The 23,512-nt window shown below is 42.2% G+C and overlaps 2 protein-coding genes and 1 long non-coding RNA gene across 4 annotated transcripts in view; 2 read left to right on the top strand and 1 right to left on the bottom strand.

Moving 5' to 3' along the window:
• si:dkey-208k4.2 (uncharacterized protein LOC570186 homolog) lies at nucleotides 1–2,961 on the top strand. The gene is made up of 9 exons (XM_037089708.1): nucleotides 1–237; nucleotides 350–450; nucleotides 551–647; nucleotides 799–887; nucleotides 1,121–1,194; nucleotides 1,422–1,502; nucleotides 1,586–1,815; nucleotides 2,098–2,148; nucleotides 2,434–2,961. The coding sequence occupies exons 1-9, from the start codon at nucleotides 103–105 to the stop codon at nucleotides 2,677–2,679; spliced, it is 1,104 nt and encodes a 367-aa protein (XP_036945603.1). The 5' UTR covers nucleotides 1–102; the 3' UTR covers nucleotides 2,680–2,961.
• Nucleotides 2,962–3,583: 622 nt separating this feature from the next.
• LOC119014482 lies at nucleotides 3,584–20,193 on the top strand. Its single transcript, XR_005072981.1, has 3 exons — nucleotides 3,584–3,940; nucleotides 7,728–7,832; nucleotides 19,782–20,193. It is a non-coding gene; the product is annotated as an uncharacterized LOC119014482 (long non-coding RNA).
• Nucleotides 19,512–23,512, bottom strand: part of LOC119014479 (SH3 and cysteine-rich domain-containing protein 2-like) — a 27,195-nt gene continuing 23,194 nt past the window's right edge. For both annotated transcript variants that reach the window (XM_037089706.1, XM_037089707.1), the window contains 2 exons: nucleotides 22,845–22,982; nucleotides 19,512–21,863 (listed from right to left, as the gene is read on the bottom strand). In XM_037089706.1, the coding sequence (XP_036945601.1) occupies nucleotides 21,765–21,863; nucleotides 22,845–22,982 (237 nt within the window). In that variant the 3' untranslated portion in view covers nucleotides 19,512–21,764. The remainder of the gene's footprint in view (nucleotides 21,864–22,844; nucleotides 22,983–23,512) is intronic.

Below are 23,512 nucleotides of genomic sequence, written 5' to 3'. Positions count from 1 at the left end.
ATTAACCAATTAAGGATCTCTCAAGAGGCTATAAAACAGGCTGACAAACGCGGCGGCCTTTCCATGAGATTTTCTCTGGAGGAGCGTTCACATCGAGGGTAAATGAAAGGTATGAGCGGGGGGAAACGTGTCGGCGGTCCGCCGCTGCAGCTCTTCAACTGCACTCAGGCGAACTGTGGAGCAACTTTCACCCGACAATGGAGGCTGAAGGAGCACGAAACTGTGCACACCGGAGCGGTGAGGAAAACGTGAAAATTTCTTTTTTTTAAAGAATAAATAGGTAAACTAATTTAAAAGCACATAAAAGACTTAAAGCTGAGTGTGTTGAACCATTACCAAACGTTCACAGCGTCCGTGTCAGTGCACCGTTGCTGGCTGCGGGCGTGGTTTCACAAGGAAATCCCACCTGAGCCGCCACATGCTGCAGCACGGAGGGACGAAGCTGTTCAGGTCAGTCACAGGTGTCATTTGTAGTCTACTGTCGCTCCTCTCAGCCACCACCACCACCTTCTCCTCCTCCTTCTTCTCCTTCTACCTGTCCTCTCTGCAGGTGTAAGTTGGCGGGCTGCACCCAGAGTTTCCTCAACGCGGGGAAACTGAAAAGACATGTGCGTTACAGCCACGGAGACAAAAACAAGTATTTCAAGGTTTGTATTACTACACATAAGTGTCCACAAGATGGCGCCAAAGTGCCACTTTGTGCGAGACTCCATCACCTGACAGTGACTGCTTCTGACGTCGAATCACTTCCCAAGTCTGTCACACTTCTAACCACTTGAATGTTTTCCCCCTGCACAGTGCAGCCAGCCAAACTGCGACATGACCTTCAAAAAACGCAGAGTGTATAAACTGCACTTAAAAGAGCATCAAGTGCCTGCCAAGTTCAAGTATACCTTTTTTTTTATCCTGTCGTGTTACAATCAGAATGTGTAGCTTTGTCCTGTGAGTTAATACTGTGGCTAAGATCAGAGTCAGAAGACTTATTTAAGTGAATCAGATCTTTGATGCCTGGAGTACAGGCTCTAATAGGAGAAATGAGTAGTTAGTCCAAGTGGGTGTGGCCCCAGTGACTTGGTTAATTTTATTTTTACTTCCTGCCGCTCCCTGGTGGGGTACTTAGGTGTTCGAAGGACGGATGTGCTGCCATGTTCGACTCCCACATCGCCCGCAAAGCTCATGAGAAGAAGCACGCGGGTTGGTCTATTTCCATCTTAGTAGGGGTCCTTTCATCTTCCATCCCTGTAACATTTCTTCATTAAATGAGGGTTCTGGCTGTATTTGCGTTTAACCTTTTCCTGCATTCAAGAAAATCCTTTCACGACAAATTACATGCATGGTATATGGTTTGTCAAAGGGGCTCAGAAGGTGACAATCCTTTCGATTTCCTGATGGACTAACTGGCTTTGTTTGGTTTCCTGTAGGTTACAGCTGCCCTCACGCTAATTGCCAGGTGCATGAACACACCTGGGGAAAACTTCAGAAGCACATGGTCAAACATCCAGGTAAACAGGTTGTGGTTGTCATACAAAATGGCCAAATCAAATGTTTGCATTTTTGGTTTTAACTTTGTGAAAATGTGTTGTAGCTGTGTTCACGTGCCAGGTGTGCAAGAAGGCGTTCAGCAAAGCAGATACTCTGCGGAGGCACAAGCGGATCCACTCCTCCCATAAGCCTGTGCTAGTTTGTCCCAGGGAAGACTGCCAGGCCTACTTCTCTACAACATTTAACCTGCAGCACCACATCCGCAAGGTGCACCTCGAGCTCTTCAAGTACAAATGCTCCTTCCCTGACTGCCCACGCATGTTTGCTATGCGGGTAAGAAACAAGTCTATCAATGCTAGGCCGTGTGTTTACATAACCAATCAGAATTGTTTATTCTTGCACCCAAAGACTCACTTTCATTCCCTTGAGAATGCCATTTTAATTTTAAACTTGATTAATATTCCAAGTAACATGTTCACGCCAAGAAAATCTGGGAAATTGCTTTAATAATTGTGTTAACATTTGAGCTATTTGATTTCTGTGCATTTTACTGCTGCTTTGTCTTGAGCAAAGTTTCAAATGGTCCATTACATGCAGCTTTGTTCTCTTCCACAGGAGAGCTTGACCAGACACCTGCTTCGTCATGACACAAGCGCATCTCTGAAGGTAAGTCTGAAGTCCTGTATCCCACAGTGCAGGTCTGGACTATAGCCACCGCACAGTAGTGAGCTGAAGCTATCCGTCCAGGGGAACTATTGATTTTGGATTGTTCTTTAAACTTGCTGAAAGCTGACTCCTGTGTGCAAAGGGAACAGTCAGCTTGAAAGAGCAGGGGTTTACTAGGTGTCATGTCCACACAGATAAAATTACGTTAAAAGTCCTCTCAAAGATAAGTGGCGACACGGCCAGTATGAAATGCCACTTCTAAATGTTTTTTTCTTGTGCCAACAGAAACGTCAGCGACCTAAGAAGTCCTGGCAGAAGCGTTTGGATGGACATCATCTACCCTTTGTGGAGGAAGACTTGCGTCGTCTGTTCACCCTACGCATGCGGATCTCCCGACGTGCCAAAGTGGAAACCAACCTCTCAGGCCTCTTCAATGAACGCAAGATCCCTCATTACGTTGACCCTGAAGTCAACCTACGCAATCTATTCGGTATCAAAAAGCCTCGTCCTTTAGAGGAGCCTGAGGTTTAAAAGGCCAGCTGTGCATTTTGACTGTTAAGTTGCTGTTAAGTAATGTGCGGAGGCATTTCAAGGTGCTGTTTTTCTTTCTATTGGAGAAGTTAGAAAATGTGGGTCTCTTTGTTTTGATTAATGTAGCTGACATACATTAAAATAATTTCAAAGTAATTATTTGAATGGCGCTTTGAGAATTTAAGAGTGAATTCTAGTTTTTGAAGAAAATGGTATTGTCTGAAATGCTCACTTGTACAATTGTTTGTAAGACCCAATAAAATGAGTTATGTTTTCATCAAAGTGGTGTATTTTACTGCTGTTTCACCTTTTTTTTTTGAGTGTTTAGATATACACACTGCTGGAGATTTGCCCACCAGCAGCAGCTGCTGGAGAGGCGTCACTTCAGAGCTAAGATTTGTTTGCTCAGTCTCATTTAATTGCAGTTGACAGAGCAGCTCATTGTTGGCACACTGAAAACAGCTGTTCTCCTCCAGCATCCACCTTTTGTACTGGCTTTGGCTTCACGTATTGGGTGACATTTGCCGAACATGTTGGAAGCATCATTAAATATGAACAAAGGATGCACATGAGTAATGGCTGAGTCACAGAAAACATGGCACTTTGGGGGTGGATGAGACTTTTGAACACAAAGATGAGTATCAGCTGTCAAATCTGTTCAGCTCGGCTGAGCAGCAATTGGATTTAAAGTCTCATGAACGCTTTACACTAAAGAGAAAGATGAGTGAGTTAATTGGGCCACTCATTCCACTCTCTGACAGGTTTGTAAAGAAATGCAGGAAGGCGTTAATCTGAGTTTATACGTATTTGCTCATTTATATAATACTGGACATAAACCAAAACCTCATAATGGCTTCAATAAAACTTACCTGACGGGACACATGACGAAACAGAATCTCTAAGTTGGAAAGGAGGCAAAACACAAGTTACCACTAGCTTAATTTACCGGAGCTTGACGATAGCAGCGTTTAGCTGTCAAAAGCAAAAAGTATCAATAAAGTTAAGTTGAATATCTACCGTTAACAGCGTAGTAGGCGACCGATGGATCTAACATTGAGGGGAGCTAAATATTAACTTAGAATTAATGTTATACGAATAATAGGATCGACTAATTAAATAAATAAAAATAACAATCAATAATAATAATAACAATAATAATAATAATAAAAAAAACTCTCCTCTTCTTCTGTGGTTAATTGGACACCCGCGGATATGTGAAACGGAAATCACAGAAGGAACCGTAGAAGAAGACAAGGCGAAGGTAAGGCTTTGAACATTAGATCCCTAAGCTAGGTATAGAGGCCTTGCTTGACAATTGGCGGATAATATATTCTGACAGACCTTATTGTATTTCTATAAACTGGCTGTTGTACAAAAGCTGTTACAAAATGCCAGAAACAGTGAAAAAGCTGACTTCATCAAATGTGCTGGCCAAAATACAAATCTTGACTTCACATGACAGGAAGGAGTGAACGAGCCCTTTGAGGTTCTTGCTTTAAAAGAATAAATATACTTGAATTATTAAAATATGTATAGTTTCCAGGTCATGTATTGTCTATAACTGATTAAGTGACCAACTGTTCATAGCCAGGAGAGCTTGAAATAGTAAAGCTACTCTTTGCTACTATTTATATTAGGGATAAGAAAAAAAGGCAACAATTGAGGGCTTTCTTTAGTATTAGAGCTACATTTAAATGATTTGTTCTGGTGTTACATTAGTTTGGAGACTGTCAGGCTATAGACAAAAGAAAATTAGCCCAAACTAGCAGTCATTCTGAGATGTTGCTGTTGTGTAGATATCAAAGACACTAGCAAAACTGCATAGTACTTAAAAGCACCACAGTAGAAACATCAGATGGAACAGACCACCTTGGTTTACTATTTTGTATATCTTAAAGGTTACAGTTACAGCTGAAAGTGATGGCATAAAAATAAACAAGCATGTTGATTTCACATATGCAAATAAACCGCTGGTTGTCTACCCTAATGTAACTGTTGTTGTTAAAGTGACGTCACAGTGATTTGGTCTATATATTTTAAAATGAAAGGGATTCAGAATTTAAAAGCTCCCCTTTTGTTTCAGAAGTTCTGGTAAGCGGCTCCTTTTTGTGTTAATTATTTTCTTCCCTGGTCCAGTAGAGCATGGCAGAGTCCATCTCAAATCTGTAGCTAAGCTCTGTAACTGCTTGTCAGTTTGAGTTTGGACAGTATCTCCACTGCTGTGCTTTTCTTTGCTCTGCCGAAGGTCATTCTCTTGGCTTGCAGCCTGAGGCTTCCTTTACTTGCTGTTGCTCTTCCTCTTTAGGTCCCATACAATAGCCTCTTAACCTTGTAATCGTACAACAGCTGACTTGCGAGCTCTATGAAAATATAGATGCTGCACACAGCTTCACACAAAACAAACACATGACTCAACAGCGGAAGGTGTCTCTTACATCCATCATCATCTTGCCTGTAGATATTATATAGCCCTTTCCTTTGTAAAATGTCATTAACGGTACAGAGTGAGGATTAAAACATCGATCAGACTCAGAGTGCCTCTTAAGATCTTGATATTGTTTGGCAGTGTAGCGAGGCTTTCAAAGTCAACATATCGCCGCTGAGTAGGATTTTGAAAGGATAGTCTTGTCACTATGGTGATGAAACACAGTAAACAAGGTCTTCTTAAATCTTTGCTCTGTTCCTTGTCTTGTCAGTGGGGGTTTAAGAACAAATGAGAGCGTGTGTGCAGGTGTTCAGCAGGTGTTGAAAGTACGTCAGTGATTAGCTGTACCTTGTTGACCGCATGAGTTGATAATTGTTTTCCATCGCTGCCACAAAGTCCCATAAGAGCACCTGATGGTGTCGTAGGAGACAAATGCTCGACTCATACCAGCAATACTATTGCATACGGTAAATCATATCCTCACCGTCACCCTCTGGCTCTGTGGAAAGGCCATGCCAATTATCCACACAGTGAGCGCGACCTTTGGTGTAACAGGCAAAGCTCGATTCTTGCAACACACTCAGAACAGACAAGCACAAAGGAAAACTCACAAAAATGTGATCACAGCCCAGGAGGCTAGGACACTCTCTGCAGTCTGCAATCATGAAAACATTTTAATAGGTAGAGGATGGATGGAACACTTTTATCAAAATATGTCTTAAATGTTTTTCCTGGCCTCATGAAAACAGGAAGTCTTCAATTAGCTGATAGTGACTCAGGAGAATGAAACTTTTGTCACATGTTTATACATGTTAGTAACCACTGTAGTTTTTTTATATATATATATCATATTGCATAGGCTACAGAAGAAATAATACAATACAACAGCTTGAGTGCTGCACTGACAAACGATTTTGAGGTACTTGTACCATTTTCAGCCACTTTTTATTTACATCACCACATTTTGGAAGCAAATTTACTTTTCACCACATTACATTTAATTGATAAGTTTGGTTGCTTGTTACTTTGCAGATTCAGATTATTCAGGGTTGATGGGCGATTATTTTATCAAGAGTTAGATTCCAAAACAGTGATACCCATAATCGTAACAATTTGGATATCAGCCCCGGTAATTGGTCTGTGCTTGCATGTGTCATTAGCTGTCCTAATGACTGTAACTAAAGTTTGACAGGGCACTTTAATCCATATCTTTCCTGCAAATCGACAGTGAACATCTTTAATTGGCTTTGGCTGACAATGGCAGTTTATCTTCAGGCACTGATATTGAAATTAACTGCTTCATCCACTCTTTGTGACTCAGGCTGATTAAACACAAGTCTGTTTACATAGATCTTACCTCTGCAGCTTCAGTTGCGGGTGGGATGCATTCTCCTGCCCACCCGAGGGCAAAAATGCACCAAAAAAACATTTGAATCACATTGATCCTGCTGTGAGTAATTTTCACACAAATGACAAGAGGCTCTTAATAAAATTACCGCGACCTGCATGAACAAGTGCAGCACTGAGTTGCTCTACAGGCAAAAAAATGATTAACACAACTAATGGTTGAACGGGAGCTCTATTGCTGAAATACTTTTAGAGAAACAACATCATATGTAGAGACCCAAATATCTGGCAGGTGCTTTTGTGCAAAACTGGTTAAAATGGCTGCATCATTCTTGTAATCTTACATGCATCCCTCAAATGACTAAGAGGAGGAGATATATAAAGACTCAAATTGTAGGAAAGTAACTATAAATGTATAAATAGTGCAGCTCTGAAGCCCTTTGGGTGCTAATACAACAGCAGTTATTTCTGGGATACTTTCTGAGGTAGTCTGTGATGATGGTGTTCCCATTTTTTCACCCTTTTAACAATAAAAAAAGAACCCTTCATTCCACAGGAGACACATTTCTAATTTGAGTAGTAACCCACATTTCTCTTTTCCACTCTCATTTACAGAACATACAGGGAATAAAAAACACAGGCAGTCACAGAAAGAGAAAAAACTGTGCTTGAGAAAATCCTGAAACAAGGAGATAAATCGAAGTAGGTTATCCATAGAGCCGCCATGCCCTGATTCAGCCTGCTTCCTCCAGAATAGATGACCCAAAACCTCTTCTCCCCTCCCTTTTCTCCCTTTTCCAATGCATGGCCCTGTTTGAAGTCAGCTTTTCTAAACTGTAACACAACTGCATGCCTGCTAAACTGATTGGATTAGCAGAATAAGCATAAGATAAGGAGCCTTCTGCATAGGTGTAAATACGCTCGGCTCCTCTGCATGAGAGTGTGCGTCACTGCAGCTGTATGACAAATTCCTCCATGTAAAGAAGCTTAAACAACAGTTATTCCAAAAAGAAAACAAACTAGAGTGCTCAAAATTCTCTGAACTGACAAGGTTGCGTCCATACTATTCAATGTGTCAGAAAAATATTTAGTCCGTCCAAATCCATACTTTGTCAAATGCAGTATTCTAAAAATACCAGGATGTTGGATGCAGGGACAGCTGTGGCTAAGGAGGTAAAGTGTGTTGTCCACTTGGATTACTGTAGCACTTGGACATGAACCCCAAAATGCCGCCGATGGCTGTTTTTATTGATGTGTGACTGTTTGTGAATGACAGAGCCTAAAGATATCATGGGGTGCTTTGGATTGGTAGCGCTGTATCACTCCCGATGGGCAGATAGGACCATGTTCGACAGCCTTGGAGCCATCGATGCCTGAGTGGGTGCGTAAATTGGTGAATGTGACACACGTTGTAAAGTGCCTGAGTAGTTTGTAGACAACTGCTGTGTAAATGGCCATGTCCTACTGCATCTGGCATTTTAAAAGCATGTTTTTTCTGGCTATTCAATCAGTATCGGTATCAGGGCTGAGAAATCCTATCAGTCAATGTTGAGACAAAATGCGTACTGCATGAAAAATGTGAAGGGCAGCTGGAATACACCCTGAAAATATAAATAAAAAGCATGTGATGTGGAATGCAGCATAAGAGCCTACTGTCATGCTAGCAGCTCCGTGAGGCTGTACATAGGCACAGCAATGCTTTGAGGTGAATGCTAACATGCTCACAACAACAATGCTGATGAACAGGTTTAACTTCTCTTGCAAACATTTGCTTAGTATCACAAAAAACAAAGCACAGCTGAGGTTGATGGGAACATGATTAGTTTTGAAGATATTTAGTCATATAAAAAAAAAAACGTAAAACTTCAACCTGATAAAAGTTGGGATGTCATGCAAGTTACTGCAAATCCTCCTGAGGGGACCATGAATTTATAAACTTTCTATCCAATAGTTGTTGAGATATTTCACTCTGGACCAGAGTGGTGGACTTACCATCAGACAGACAGACCCTGGAGCCATGCTGCAAGCTCAGCTCAGAAGAAGATTGGAACTTGGGGGATGAAATTTCAGCTTTTAATCTCTGAAGCTTTACTTACACACCGATGAGAGAACCTGGTTCATTTGAACAGTGAAATGAATCCGGCAATGTGTATGCATTATTCTATAAGGACATCCGCTCCAGCTGCCGAGAGACAATCATGACCTTATGGTCTTTCATATATACCCTGTGCTCTTCATGGTCGTTAACACAGACCTTTGGCCAAACCCCAATGCATATGAGAGTGCCCAAGCAATTATGCAATTGTCTCTCACCTCACTTCACTTTCACTCTAGATGAGTTTATATTCCTTCATGAATGTTTGAACAGTCTAAAATTTTGCCCTCTGCCTTGTTGCTCATCTGTCTCAGTCAAGGTTAATGATGCTGTAAATCCGTGACACACATATAAATGAGCTAGTAGCACAGAGACCTCAGACAGACATACATAGTTGATGCCGGCAAAATTTGCCTACACAAATTAATGTGGTTCACAAAATTGACTATCCAGGCAGGAGGTCCCAGTTCCTAAGAAACTGGAGCAGACGCAGCAGTGGTCAGGCTGCTGAAAGTCATCCAAAGAGGTGTGGATTGATAGTATTTGTTTTAAGGCTCTTTTGATGATGCATTGGGAGCTGTTAGTTCAGAGGACAAACTATTCCCTCAGCTGGTCCACTGCTTAATTGGCTACTTTGTTTGCTACATTTGGTCCATCGGCATGACAAAGGAGATCTTGTTTCCCACCCCCCATACTCCCCCTGTGACCCACCATCAGCAGAAGGCTGTTTATCATCTTTCCTCATTCATTACATCATGTCACATCATACATCAAAGCTACCCCTTGCCTCCATGCTGTTTGTCTTCACAGTCTCCCTTTGTCTTCTATTGAGGTAATTGTCATGGTTGAAAATTCACTTGCAGGTTTTCCAGCGCTTCTTTTGTCTGCGTCTGCAATTTGTAACCCTTGCAGTTCCCTCTTCTGTCCTCATGAAAAATTGTGCAAACATGAATTCATAACGAGGGCATAATGAGGTGAGTGTATTCCTCTGAGACGGGGATAAAAGTTATTAATCTTTTTTTTGCATAACAATGTCATTGTGTCTTGGTATGGTGCTGATTATGTAGTGTGTGCCGCAGGTAGCTCTGCAGCCCCAGATTAAAGTGACTCTGAATTGCAGTGAGTCACATGTCCACGGGGTGATTATGGATTGATGGTGCAGGTTAAGAAAACTGACATTGTTCCTTCACAGTGACAGGGATTTGCATAATACAGCTATGAACGCGAAAGGAGTCTTTCAAAAATGAGTCACTGACATGATCTATCTTGGCAGTCTATCAGTCATTCAGATCAGATTAGACGCGATTTTCTTAGCCACCGATCTGCTCCGTGTTGCCTGAGATGAGACTTGCTAACCGGCGATGACAATTTCAGTTTGATCGCGCTTCCTCTTTGTTGACATCCACATCAAAATAGCCAAGGTTGCCCCAACGTCTTCACATTCGCCGTGTTTGCTGCTTCATCAATCAATGAATCCGATAAGTGCGCTTTCGCTCCTGTCAAGCTCCGCCAGTAATTAAAAGCGCTGCAAGCGAGCAATCAGGGAGTGTGACGGCAACCTTGTTTTACAACCTTGTTGTAAAATGACCTGCCAAAATGTCTGGCCTTTGTAATCATTTATCAAAGCTGCCAATTAGTGAGGACCTGATGAAATAGATCTTGATACACGCCACATCTCTGTCCTCGTTTCATACAGTCTTCATTAGCTTGAAGTTTGTGTGTCTGTGTGAGACGTGCGACATGTCACTGACTGATTTTAACCTGCTGTTTAATCACCGTGAAGAGAAACATGCCCACAGAGCAGCAGGTGGGCCCTCGTTCAATTAACGGCCATGTAATCCTCAATGATTAGTTTACGTGAGCTTAAGAGCATGCGAGGAGGAAAAGGTTACAGTGACATGATCCAGCAGTCTGAGAGGAGTCTGTTTTATATGCAGTTCTGCATGACAGAAATTGTATCGATCCCTTCAGGGAAATTGAGTCACCGTGGTAGCAAAACTAACTCAGCGGGGATAAAATGAAGTGTTAAGCCCAGAATATGAACACCAAAATATGAGTTGGAAGATGGCAACTGTTAAAAAGAGTGGAACGCAAAGAACTTATCTCAGATTCTACATTTCGAGTTGACAAATGTATCTTGTAGCTCCCAAAGGTCTTATGCAGCAAATTGAATTTATGTATGAGAAAGGTATTGTTTAATTGTCAATGATTGGAAGCCAGACAGATATTTTACAGGATTACAGGCTATATAAATACTGGCAAATATGTAGTGCCTGTTTTCCCTGGAAAATGGCCAACTTTACAGCTACAGTAAACACGTCTACATAGTAGCACGAAAATATCTTAACTCACTTGTTTGAATTATATTTAGGCTTGAAGTTATCCAAAATTAAAGGCAATGGGCTCTTTGAGTAGCTGTCTGGCTAGTTGCTGAGCCTCTCTGCCCATTTTTGCATTAGCCGGAAGTTAAGTCAGGCACTGCCGAGATGGTGATGACTGGAGCCACCACACTGGGCTTCACAATAACAACAAAACCAGTCAAGAACGAACTGCCAAGCTCTCGAATGGTTTAACATTTTGTAAAATATAATAATTTTCTTTTTTTGGCCAGAGTTAGATGAAAAGATTGATACTGCTTTCATGTTTGTACACTAAATATGAAGTCAGGAGACGGTCAGCTCTGCTTAGTACAAAGACTATAAAGAGAAATAAAACAGCTCGCGTGACTCTGTTTAAAGGAAATGAAATCTTTAAACTAGCACCTTGTAATTTATCATCTTGTTCTTAGCAAAAGAGCAAATCCAGCATGGTTCCCTAAACTACTTAAATATTGCTTTAACTGATTTATCAGAGCTAATATTAATAGATCTTTTCTTACTAATGCTGGTTTCTGCATGGACAGCTCATTTCTATGTGGGGCACAAATGTATATGCAATACATGAATTCATAAAAAAGTGTCTAACCATTAACCAAACATTTGCTGTCATACACCATGATTCTGGGTGTATAACATTAGAGCGAGTAAGGCAGAATTTTCACCGATTTTCATAGTTTGTAATTCAAGGGGTGCAAACTAATTTTTTCCGATTGTTCCAGTCACACTTGAATGCTCTATTTTTAGGGTCTTTATTACTGTCACCAGCAGCCCCGGTGGCTTTAATGTAAATGATACATAGGCCTTTTCAGTATGTCTGCGTGTACGTGAGAAACAGAGAAGTGCTTCCTGTTCTTCTTCATCACCAGGCGCTCACAGTTTCATTTCATCTATCTGCTGACTAAAGTAAAGGTCAGCTTTGTAGAGAGAAGGATGACGTGAGTTGTTCACTATAACAGCTTATCTGTGAGTGTGTGTGTGTGTGTGTGTGTGTGTGTGCATGTGTGTCTGGGTGTGTTCACCACTAGCAATGCCTCTGGCTGCAAACCCTGAGAGAGAGAGAGAGAGAGAGAGAGAGAGAGAGAGAGAGAGAGAGAGAGAGAGAGAGAGAGAGAGAGAGAGAGAGAGAGAGAGAGAGAGAGAGAGAGAGAGAGAGAGAGAGAGAGAGAGAGAGAGAGAGAGAGAGAGAGAGAGAGGAGCAACAAGAAAGAGGAGAGAGAGCTCAGTGGGGCTGGTGAAGCTCATGTTTCATTAATGAAGCATATCATGTATTGTGTCTGTGTCTGTGTGTGTGTGTCTGTGTGTGTCTGCGTACATGAGGAGATGCAGGGTCACAGTTGACTTTAATTAGAGGGAGAATGTTTTAAACAAATGTGGGGCAATCACTGATTCACAGGAGCATGGCGTCCATGTTAGTCTGCCTCTAATCAGCGCTGATCAGGGGCAGAGCACACAGGGTGAACTGAGCCCTTAATGGCATGAGACACTGAAGAAGACTGATGAGTCAGTAGCCTGTTTGAAGCATCAGTCATCGTTACTGACTGAGTGCTGAATCACAGTCAGACCAACGTCTCCTGGTATTATTTTCCACAGAGGGAAGCTGGAGCTATCACCCGCCGCGCCTTTCTCCCTCCTCGTCCGTCAGTCACTTCCAATCATCATATCAGTAATAACCTCTGACTCCTGTCCGGTCATGGAGTGACTGACCTCCCCAGCCACCCGTCTGTCTGGCGGTGCATCCTGTCTGTCTGTTTGCTATATTTACCGTGGACAACTGCAGCTCTCACTCTGCTGCTGAGAAACATTTGGAGACTGGCTGCGACACAAAGAGGGTTACTATAACAATAAATCAAATATTAATCTGTAAATCGATAAAGATGTACTCCATACTCACACTTGTAAAACTGCATGCACTTGTCGAGAGAGACATGCAGAACATGGCTTCCATTTTCCAAAGTAAGAAGTAATATTCTGTCCATGCTAGAGGCTTGGCTCTAGGTGTTGAAATGTCAATCAGTTGGTCGGTCCACTGCTTTGATACAAACTGAGAATATTGTACAAGCGACCGTGACATTTTGCTTAAACATTTGTGATTCCTGCTTATTTTGGTGACCTTCTAATTTTCTATCTCATGCCAGCTCTCATAATGTTGTGTTCAGAAGCTGTTTCCCCTGTACCTGCCCTGCACCAAACGGCAGACGAACACTGTTGGTGAACATAGTGAAGCATTTAACAGCTGAGCATCTGAGCCAGTTATATTTTGGTAGTTGGGAGAGGACCAACTTAACACCACCAGATGGTTTGTTACACAGAAGCATCTTGAAAGGTGTTGCTAGAAACGGGAAAAGCACAGGAACATTCAAGTAACGCTGAGCAGGTGGTTAGACTAACCATCTGTTTGTCTCTATCAACCAGTGAGATCAATAGAGGCCAGTTGTTCCTCATCAGACTTTCATCGGTCCAAACCACAGTGTTTTCTGCCACAAGTGCAGAGCTTGAGTCACACTGTCACATGATCTTGCCTCTACAATTTAGCCCTAACTCTCGATTTCTGTGAATTGCGCTGTCCTTATTCCTGTTTGGGTAGAGCGGTAGGGTGAAGTCTAAGGCCCTTCAAACTGATGATACATCATGGTCTTGAGGGGTTCATAGAACATGTTTCAACCATTATGCCTCATTATTGTTGAGGGGTGCTCAAAAATTAAGAGTAGGGATAAAATTTGGAAAGCCCAAAAACAGGTGAATTCACATCAGTCTGTACTACAGCACGTCTCGCTGGGTTCAGGATCCTTAAAAGTCTGAAAACAAGTCTGGAAACATCGAACACTTTGAAATGTGAGCGTGTACTAAAAAATACCAGACCTGGAACATGTTACCCTTGAGCTTTAGAGCTGCTGGATTTCAAATCTCTAGTTACCCAGCAGGCGCTCATCGTGACTGATACTCAACTGTGAGAGCACTAACAGTGACATGAATCATGATGTTTATATTCTTCTTCTCTCCTAAAAGCTAAGTTGATCAGTGGTCGAGTCTCTTCCCGAATTTCGTTAATCCCTCTGATGGCTCTTCACCGCTTTGTCACATCACACTCATTAATCCCTGATTTGCACGCCCACATTGCTGGAAAGACAGAGGTATCATGTCTTCTACAAGCTTTCTTTTTGAAGTGCTGAGTGAGAAAAAGACAGCGGTCCTGGTGGTTAAAGTGGCCTGGATTCCGTCGCCTCTCTTAATTTCTTCTTCATGGACTCTGTGCACTCAATGCACCGCAGCCTCCAGCTTGTCAGTGTCGAGACGGTCCAGTGTTGTCATTTGTCAACCCTTTATGATGTTTGTAACCTTCCCCTTCTTGGTGCAATGTGGGGAGAGAAAATGGGAAAGTGTGGATGAAAAACAAGAATTGGATTATAAACTTCAACCCTGCCCCCCTCAGCTGTAAACCACATACATGTGACAGCATTACAGATTGCTTTTTGTCACCGTTTCTCGCTGTTTGCCCACAATGTGTGTTGAGCTTCCGTGTGTGTGCTAGCTTGATGTCAAAGACAGATTATTGCACTGCATTTGTCTGTGTGTGGGTGAAGTGGAAAAGGTAATGGTATGTTGTACTCACAGCTGAAGAAATAATTATTTATGCGCCTGTCAGCCAGTATCAGTGACAGGTCTGTGTGTTTGTGTGTGTGTGTGTGTGTGTGTGTGTGTGTGTGTGTGTGTGTGTGTGTGTGTGTGTGTGTGTGTGTGTGTGTGTGTGTGTGTGTGCACTCGTGTTTTAGCTCTAACCTGTGATTACCTGCTATTCTTGGAATGACTATTCATCTAATCAGCTCTATTTTTGCAATTGGATTCCCCTGACAGCTGCTTTTGTCATTATTTTGCCGTGCTTCAGTAATCGCCCGCTTCCTCCCTCCAGAAACAGAAAGTGTGAAAAATGCATACTTATAAAAAGAAACGCCAGGGAGGGGAGAGCTTCTGTGTGTGGGTATTGGTGTTGCCTGAGCGGGTTGGATTCATGTTTTGTTTCAGAAGAGGAAAATGGTGAACATATGTTGGACTTTTCTCACACAAGACAACACTTATTGTCATGAGTGCCGTTGGCGGATTTGGTCTGGCTATCAAGTGAAGTTTTTCTATCTGGCACTGATTCTCCTTACATTTCTTATCAAAGCCTTGTTTGGATTTTCAGCACATTAGTCAGAAAGTATTAGTATATTAGTTGTATCAGTAATAGTAAGAATAAGAAAAAAACAAGAGATCTGAAGCTGTTTTATTTATGCTTTTTTTGTAGAAACATAAAGGAAGGAAAAATACAAAGATAAGCTTAGTATGGAGCATCATGATGTTCTTTGTAGTCTGGAATTAACTCTATGTAAGCAATTGTTATTGTTGTGTGTCTTTTTGTGAATCTCAACCACGCTGAGTGCAAGTTGTGGTGTAAAGACATTTGCATGTGTCTCTGACAAATGCCTCACTGGTGAGAGAGACATTAAACCGCTCTGCAGTTGAGCTTTGCAAAAACAGTCGCTGCATGTGCACACTTTCGAGGGAAGGTTGACATTTTGAGAAATGTGCTTATTTGCTCTCTGACAGAGATTTACATGAGAGGATTCGGATGGACTGTTTCTCCCTCCAAGAAACACTTTTACACTTATGCTTGATTATTGAGCTTTCTGCATTCAAGATTCGAAAAGCTTAACGGTCCATGAATGAACGCAAGAGTAGAAATGTGTCTTTCACTGTTGCATGGCTCATAAAATACATGCAGTACATAAGAACATCAAATGCAGTTAAAGATAACAGATAGTAACTGAATGCAGTGAAAAAGATTTACTTACCTTTTGAGCAAGCAAGATGTGCCGAGGCTCTGTTTTCAGCCTCTACGCTAAAGGGCTGCTGGCTGTAGCTTCACAGCTTTAGAGTACAAACATGAGAGTGGAATTCATCTTCTGATGTTATTCACAGCGAGGAAGCAATTGAGTGCTTTACAAAATGGTGAACCATTTATTTAATGTTCATATAGCTCTGTCAGTTCCCTGTTTCCTCATTTCCAGTTTGTGCTTGCTGACAGGCTGCTTGTGTATACGTCAATATCGTCTTAAGTCTTCTCATCTTATGATCAGTATGAAAGAAACTGAAATATCCAACCTTGAATCTAAAATGTCCTTGCTAGGACTGTTCACACCATGTTATCAGGATATTGACTGTGATTTTCTAACTGAAATCTTGGTGGTGTCAGTAAAGGCTACAGCATGCTGGAAATGTAGACGTATCCTTTGTTATTCAAAGTTGTCGTCGCAAAATGTATTCAACAGTTGAGTACGCTCGGTGCCTCTGAACACTGTGATCACTGAGTCACTTTGAAATCCCTTTATTCCCAGTAGAGTGGACCGTGCAGTCAGGGACACTCTGCTGTTGTGGAAGATGGCCTGTTGGCTGCATCACCTTGAAGATCAATAGCTCTGAGATGAGTTGAGATTTTCTTTATTTTTACTCTCAGTGAATGCAACATGATCTTTGACAGCTGCCTATGACGCAAGATTACACCTTTTGAGACTTGCAGGTAGAACACCAGACCGTTACGTACTGTAGATATTAGATCGAAGAGCCAAGCAGCGGACATTGTGAGGATGTTAAGCCGTCGTGAGCCATTGAATTACTCCTGTCAAGCAAAACTAGATTTGGTTTGTTCTTGGTCGTCATGTTGTGATTCTGGTCCCCACCCAAACTGCACTGCAGCCTACAGCAAAACATAGCACAGACAGTTAGATGTTAACTCAAAAGAGCTGCACGGATGAGAGATGAAAGAGGAAGAACACAATGTTCAGAACAGCAGCTGATGCTCTGTCTTTGTCTCTTTTTCATCCCCCTCTCTCTCTCTCGCTGTCTCTATTGATGTTATGGCTCTCTGTTCACCTGAACGGGACATAAGGCGCAGAGGCTGTTAGCCGTGACACTTGCTCGGAGGCACCTCGAAAGGTCATGAGACATAACAATAACATCAGGGGACATTCTGAATAATGATAGTGGACATTTATTATACGGGAGCACACGAAAAACCCCTGCAGGGTCTGCACAGGGTCAGCCAGATATGACGCTGGGCCAGGGTTCAGAAATAACCACATTTGCACCAGGCCTTAATTGTGCCCCTCCTGTCGCTTTACTGCACTTGAAATTTGACGTTATGGCCAAGTTGAGATGTAGCAGCCAGCGGAAATGAGGCATTATTAAAAGGAAATTTTTACTCTGAGCAGCTTCCCCACCTTCCTCCGTAATAAAATGAGGAGAGGCGGGTGCAGATAGAGCCACCCTACAATAACTTTATAATTAATGTCAAAAAAGGAGCTTGGAAAAAGCAGAAAGAAATAGACGTGTACCCCAGACTGATCCAAGAGACACATCTGCGAGAAGGCAGTGACAGAAACAGGGAGGGACAGAAAGACAGACCGAGCAAGAAGATTAAGACAGTGAAAGACAGGGGGGAGTGTGAGGGGTCTGCGTCAGTGTCTAGAAAAGTGCGAGCAAGACAGGAGGCAGAGAGTGATTGAAGGAGGTAGATGGAGCCAGAGAAGTGAAATGAGGAGATTAGTGTAGTCTGTTCAACAGCGCTCTGCCACACTGGCAAAGTTTCATTAGCGTGAGAGAACTCGCAGTGCTCTGAGTCACAGCAGATGGGCAGCGTTGAGATAGTGTTGATGGAGGTAGAGCAGCCACTACTGTCGGTGAAACTCTGGCACTCCACCCAGAGACGCTGGGAGTCAGTCACGGCGGTGAGAGCTCAGTGATGACGTCACAGTAAATTGTGTTTGTTTACAGCAATTTGACACAACAATTGCGCTGCAGCAGACAGAGCACTTGAATTTCATGGAAGGCTACTATTTGTCAAAGCAGCCGCAGCAACTACAGAGTCAGCATCAGCAAGGAGATGATGAGGAAGGGAAGCACAAGAACGACTGTTATGGCTCAAAGATATTAGAGTCATAAGTCTAAATATAATAAATAAATCATGAAACAAACCTATTAATCCATTACAACCCTCCTAACTAGGGGACAGTGTGGATGTCTGATCACAAACATTTCACAATAAAATACATTGTCCATCTGATGTTGAATTTAAAACAAGACACATAAATTAGCTCTTTTTTTAAATGGCAATAATATGATAAATATTTCCCGGTGTGTAGGAGGGGGTCTGATCGGACCGTCATTGGATAACAAGGCAACATTCCCATCTGGCCAACCCACCTCAATAACCAACATCACCGCCCAACCAGTGTTTGCTTGGACGAGCCAAAGTTACAGCCAAAACTCTCAGGCACAGTTTGGCTTTATAAGCAAAATGTCCAGCCAAAAATGGAGCTCTTGTCATTGTTTATCCACTGTAATGTCAAAACATTAGCAAGTGCAACTCTGTGTCAGAATGTGGACTAATTCTTCAAAACTCCATAAAAGGCCCAAGAAGACAATCACGCATTAAAACATCTGCCAGCAGGATAATCAACCTGTTCTGAAGCCGTAGATCATGGTTTTGAGTCTTAAAGCAGTGCTGTTTGGAATAGTAAACAGTCACGCGCTGGTTGAGTGTTGATGCTGTATTTTACATTAGTAACAACTCACTATGTGTTTACACTGAAAATGCTTCTGTATGAACAGACTTTTAGAATGTGTGAAAGTAGAAACCAGTGAACAGGAATGCTTCGGTCTCTTGTATATTCCAGGGAAAAGCGCAAGCTGTTTAGGAAATATGGTCAAACTGTCGTTGACAGTGACAGCAGTAGTCTAAGTAGTCCTCAGTTTGTGTGATTATAAACCTCTGCACATAAGCTTTATCTTGAAAAAAAAAAAAAAAAGGTTGAGTCATCATTCACATCAAGTAGAGAAAGACGAGGAGCACGTATGCCTTCAAAAACAGCTTATTGCTAATTCTGGTGTAAGTATTAATTATTTTTAACTCTTGGCTTCAGGATGCAGAGTTTATGCTACATAACACACACTATTTTAAAATAAATGCTACATTAGACTGTCCCAGTCAACGTGCTGTATACAAATGAGGATGAAAATATCATTTTTGGTACAAATAAAACCATCAGTGTTGGTTTCCTTGATTAGACTGTTTGTTGTTTACTAAAATTGCCCTTACTTTTTCTCTGGTTTATGTAGCTGTGTGTGATTATACAAGGAGGCCTGAATCGCCCCTCCAGCCGTGCAATTACCTTTATATTTATGTTTCGAGTGGTGTTTAGGGCATCATTTTGGTATTCCTCTGTGCACAACAGAGCGTGTTTGTGGATGGAAGATGGTGCATTATGCATGGAGGCCGTAAACCCGCCATAAAATCAGTCTTATACAGGAGCTCCCCTGCTATTTTGGGGCTAAATAGGCCGTGAATATGTTTACAGATGTAGATAAACACATAAAGCAGTGTGCCTTTTGTCGTTGCCATGCCATTGTTCCAATGGTCTATTATTCCAAAACCCAGTTCTCCAAAAAATGTGTGACTGAAATGTCTGGAGTGAAAACCCATTTGTCCAGCAGCCGTTTCTTTCTCGTCTTAAATGAGACAAACTGCGTGCATGAAAAGGACAGAGGCTGTTTTGTAAAGATCTTTTATTGAGGTATGCGGCCAACCAATGAATCTGGACGTCCAAACACATCACACACACTTAACATTTTAAATCCTAAAAGGTGTGAACATGTGATGCTACATAAAAACTAGGCGCAATGCAAGACAGCAGAGTGTTCACATGGGGTAAAATCATAAATCCAGTTCTACTCTGATATTACTTTTCTCCAGGGTGGTTGCCGCTGTGTAATTTTCAGTTTTTGTTTTTTTTTCTTCCCCAACTTTGATCATTTTTGACTTTAGAAACGTCTGACGCACAAAAGACAAGCCGTCTGCCTGAAGAGCTCCATGGAGAGGTGGAGTGAAGTGAGGATAAAGTACGACAGCTATCACTATGAAGGAGACTACCTCAACGAAAAGGTTACTCATATGACACAAAATAAAGTGCTATTCTCGTAATTACAGGAAGATACGCTTATTTCTCACAGTCTCTAAAGGCTTTCACATATATTGAAATGTCGAGTAAAGAAGGATCAGAAAAAGCTAGATCTCTGGGCTCTGAAAGAAGTCGTGAGCTGACAACAATCTGCGATGCATTCTGTGCTTCAATCCTACATTTGTGTCCTCTCACCGGAACAAGACGTCTTTTCTAAGAAATGCTTCAAATATGTTTAATAAGTAATGGATGAATCGATTACCTACAAGAAAAAAAAAATGCCTTCACTTAATGTCAGAATTGATCAGTCAGGCCAAACAGTCAGTGGAAGATGGAGAAGACAGGCTGACATTTGATCGATGATGACTCGCGCACCCATGGGTACAACTGTACCTGCATGCACACACTGACTCATAATGGTTCAGCACTGATGTCACTCCTCTCACCGCACCTCCTCCACCCTCTGTTTTCCCCGCGATCCTCCTCCTCCGAGCTGTCAGTGAAACTCAGACTCCCTGTCATGGTCAGAAAGATCCCCACTGTGTTGTTGTTTTTTTCTGGCAGACTGGCTGCGGTTTGTTTCTCGCTGCTCGGGCTCCAGTGAAGCCGTGTTAAAATGCCGTGCAACACTCGCAGCACACCACTGCGGCTCTTCAGCGAGCCTGCGGAGACACGAACCCTTTTATGCCTGCCGAGCTCCTTTATGTGAAAACAGGAGAACGGCTCCTGCCACTTGAGACAGTTACACTTGAGATTTCGACACTTGTTCTCGCTAAGGACCACTCTGCTGGGTTTTTCTCCTTCTAGTTTTATCTCCCTTTTTACTTCCCCCTCGCTTCATCTTTACTAAGAAAAGACAACAAATCACAGACCCTCACTGAGATACTTCACACATGAATGTATTCCTGGAAATGTAAGTTTGTGTCCTGTAGAGAGTTGTTTCACAAAAAAAGTCGGGTCCAGCATGACTGATTCATGCTCTCTTGCAATTTTTTGTACCATATTTCATTCTTATTTTATGCTGAAAAAGTCAAAAAAGAGTTTCCTGTGAAAAGATCCTCAGAGGCTCCAATTCTGCTTTGAAAAAAAAAATCTTCTCCTCTCTGCTCTCTCAAGTTGGTGACTGCCGATATAGCTCAGCTTGACACTGCTGACGATTTTTTCAAAATCGTGTGCACTCCTTTCATCTCTGGTCTGCCTGAGTGGCAGAAGCTTTCTCTGGCTGGTAGTGGTTGTCCTTGCCGAGTGCCTCATGTCGTGTAGCAGTCTACATAAAGCTGATACCAGTCCCCGGGCCAGAGACCCTGACATGAGCAGATAGGGATGAGACATACGGAGTGGGCAGAAAGAAGAAAAGGACGCTGACAGAAGCATCATGTTCCCATTACAGGACTCAGCCTCCTCCCACGTTGGTAGACGTCTTATCGACGCGGAATAACTAAACGTGAACTGGCATCCAGCAGGCATATTTAAAGCATTTATGACTTGTGCTCACATTGTCTAACTAAACATTTATGACATGACTTTTGTATTGCAAAGATAAACCTACAGCTGTGCTAGCCTGCTGAGAAACAGTTCTTTTCTAAGAGCAGGATTACTGCATGACTGTACACTCTCTTAAAGACTCTGTTGAAGACAGTAAACCAGTTCAACCTGAACAGGCTGTGGTTCCAGCTCCTTGCGGAAATATGTGTTTTTCATCCAGTTTATGTGTTTGGCTTAAGTCAGTCAGGGCTGGTCGGAGAGGCTGCGGCTGTCTTTGTGCCGAGGGGGAGGATGGGGGTCGTCTGAAGATGGGTGTGTCCCAGGGGGAAGTAGAAGAGTAAGGAAGGTGATGTTCAAACAGAGGCTCAGATCTCCTCTATGGAGTCAGCTGGGACCAGCCCTCTCTTCTTCCCACTGCTCAGCTTCAGATACGTCTCGCCGTCTTCTAGCTTTCCCACACAGATCTGAAACGAGGAGAGGGACACTGAGCTGCTCTGTTTACAGTAGAGATACTGGAATATACGACCAGATGAACCTAGCAAAACGATTTCTACATTTAAAGAATTTGACACATATGTATGTTCACTTTGGCAGAAACTGATGAGACCAAGTGTCATAATCTATCTCTTGTTATATATCTGTGAATATATGAGGCAAGAACAACAACTTTAGAGTTTGGCATTAAAATGAACAGTTGGCATTGAAAACAAAACCTGGACTGGCATTGAAACACATTTTATAAATAGTTTTACTGGCACTAAAAGAACTTTCAGTGCTGAAACACGTCCTCTAATCGCCACACAGTGATGTTCAGTTTTTTCCTCTTGTTTGTCATTTTTTATGTTTTGTTTGCGGTCGCAATGTTTTATTTTACGATGCCAGAATATAAAATCACTGTTTTATCCCCACATGAATGAACATTGCCAACAAAATGAATGAACATGCTGGCAGTTATAACCAGTTGACAGAAGTTATTGGGCGTGATTAAGGCTAAGCGTAGCTTGATTTGTCAGAATTCATTTCGGATGTTAGAAAATGATAAATGTCTAAAAAACAGAATAAAAAAAACAAAACAATATTTTTTATAGCACAACCCATTATTTTAAGTTCCTCAGGGGAATTTTGGAGCACAATCAGTAGCACAATTGTGTTTTCTCTACGTTTTCTTTTATATTATAAAAAGATTTGACCAAAAAAGGGAAACTCTGAGTAAACACTCAGACACAGAGATCATTTTGGCGCCAGTCCTTTGATCATGACCTCCCCAGGATATACCTGGCCTCTTACCCAGCCCCCTGCAGCTCTGCACAGGGAAGTCAGAACCACAGATAGATCTCACTGTGTCATCACTAACTAAACATGGTGATGAATGATTTCAGTGTAGTTCAGGAAATAAACAGAAACAAACCAAAGAAAAAAAACATGGATTGATGATATTGGTGTACCTGGGACTCCTTCACAGCCATGTGTCCTCTTTCTCTGCTACCGGAGAAACCCTGGACGACTCGCCACACTCTCTCTCCTGGACGGACCCTCTGCACGAAGTTGGCCGGGAAGAAGCCGACTCTGTCGCCACTCTTGCCCTAAAAAACGCAGGAGAACACTCAGTCAGCATTTAAAACACACTCTATCTGGGTGCCATGACAACGACAACTTTACACGATCATGCGTTTCACAGTGTTTTTGAGCATCGCACAACTTTCCCAGTCTATTGTTGCTCCTTGTAAGGATATATTTCCATTTATTTTGAATTGATAAGGTATGACATTAAATGTATTGGATATAAGGGATTTGCTGAATAAGTGTTACTGCAGGTTTAATTATGTGGCCATTGGCACTATTAGTTTATTATTGTTCTTGAAGGCTGCTCCTGTGTTTTGATGGGCTGCTGATAGACAATCCAGACTCCAGACTGGCTGAAACTCTCTGAACTTCTTGAAATGCTTCAGCGTTGTCAGCCTCTGTTATGTTATTAGAAGCGAGAGGCATTTCTGTCGCCGTCAGTTTCTCCACTCTGAATAGTGACGGGAAAATTACAAACTAAGTGAAACAGACGGCAACACACGTCCTCACATTTCTGCTTGTGCAGTGACAAATCATGAGGGCTGGAGAG

Source organism: Acanthopagrus latus, chromosome 23, assembly GCF_904848185.1.
Source record: "Acanthopagrus latus isolate v.2019 chromosome 23, fAcaLat1.1, whole genome shotgun sequence".
NCBI lineage: Eukaryota > Metazoa > Chordata > Actinopteri > Spariformes > Sparidae > Acanthopagrus > Acanthopagrus latus.
Note: the sequence above shows the minus strand (reverse complement) of the source record. Positions and strands in the feature narration are given on the sequence as shown.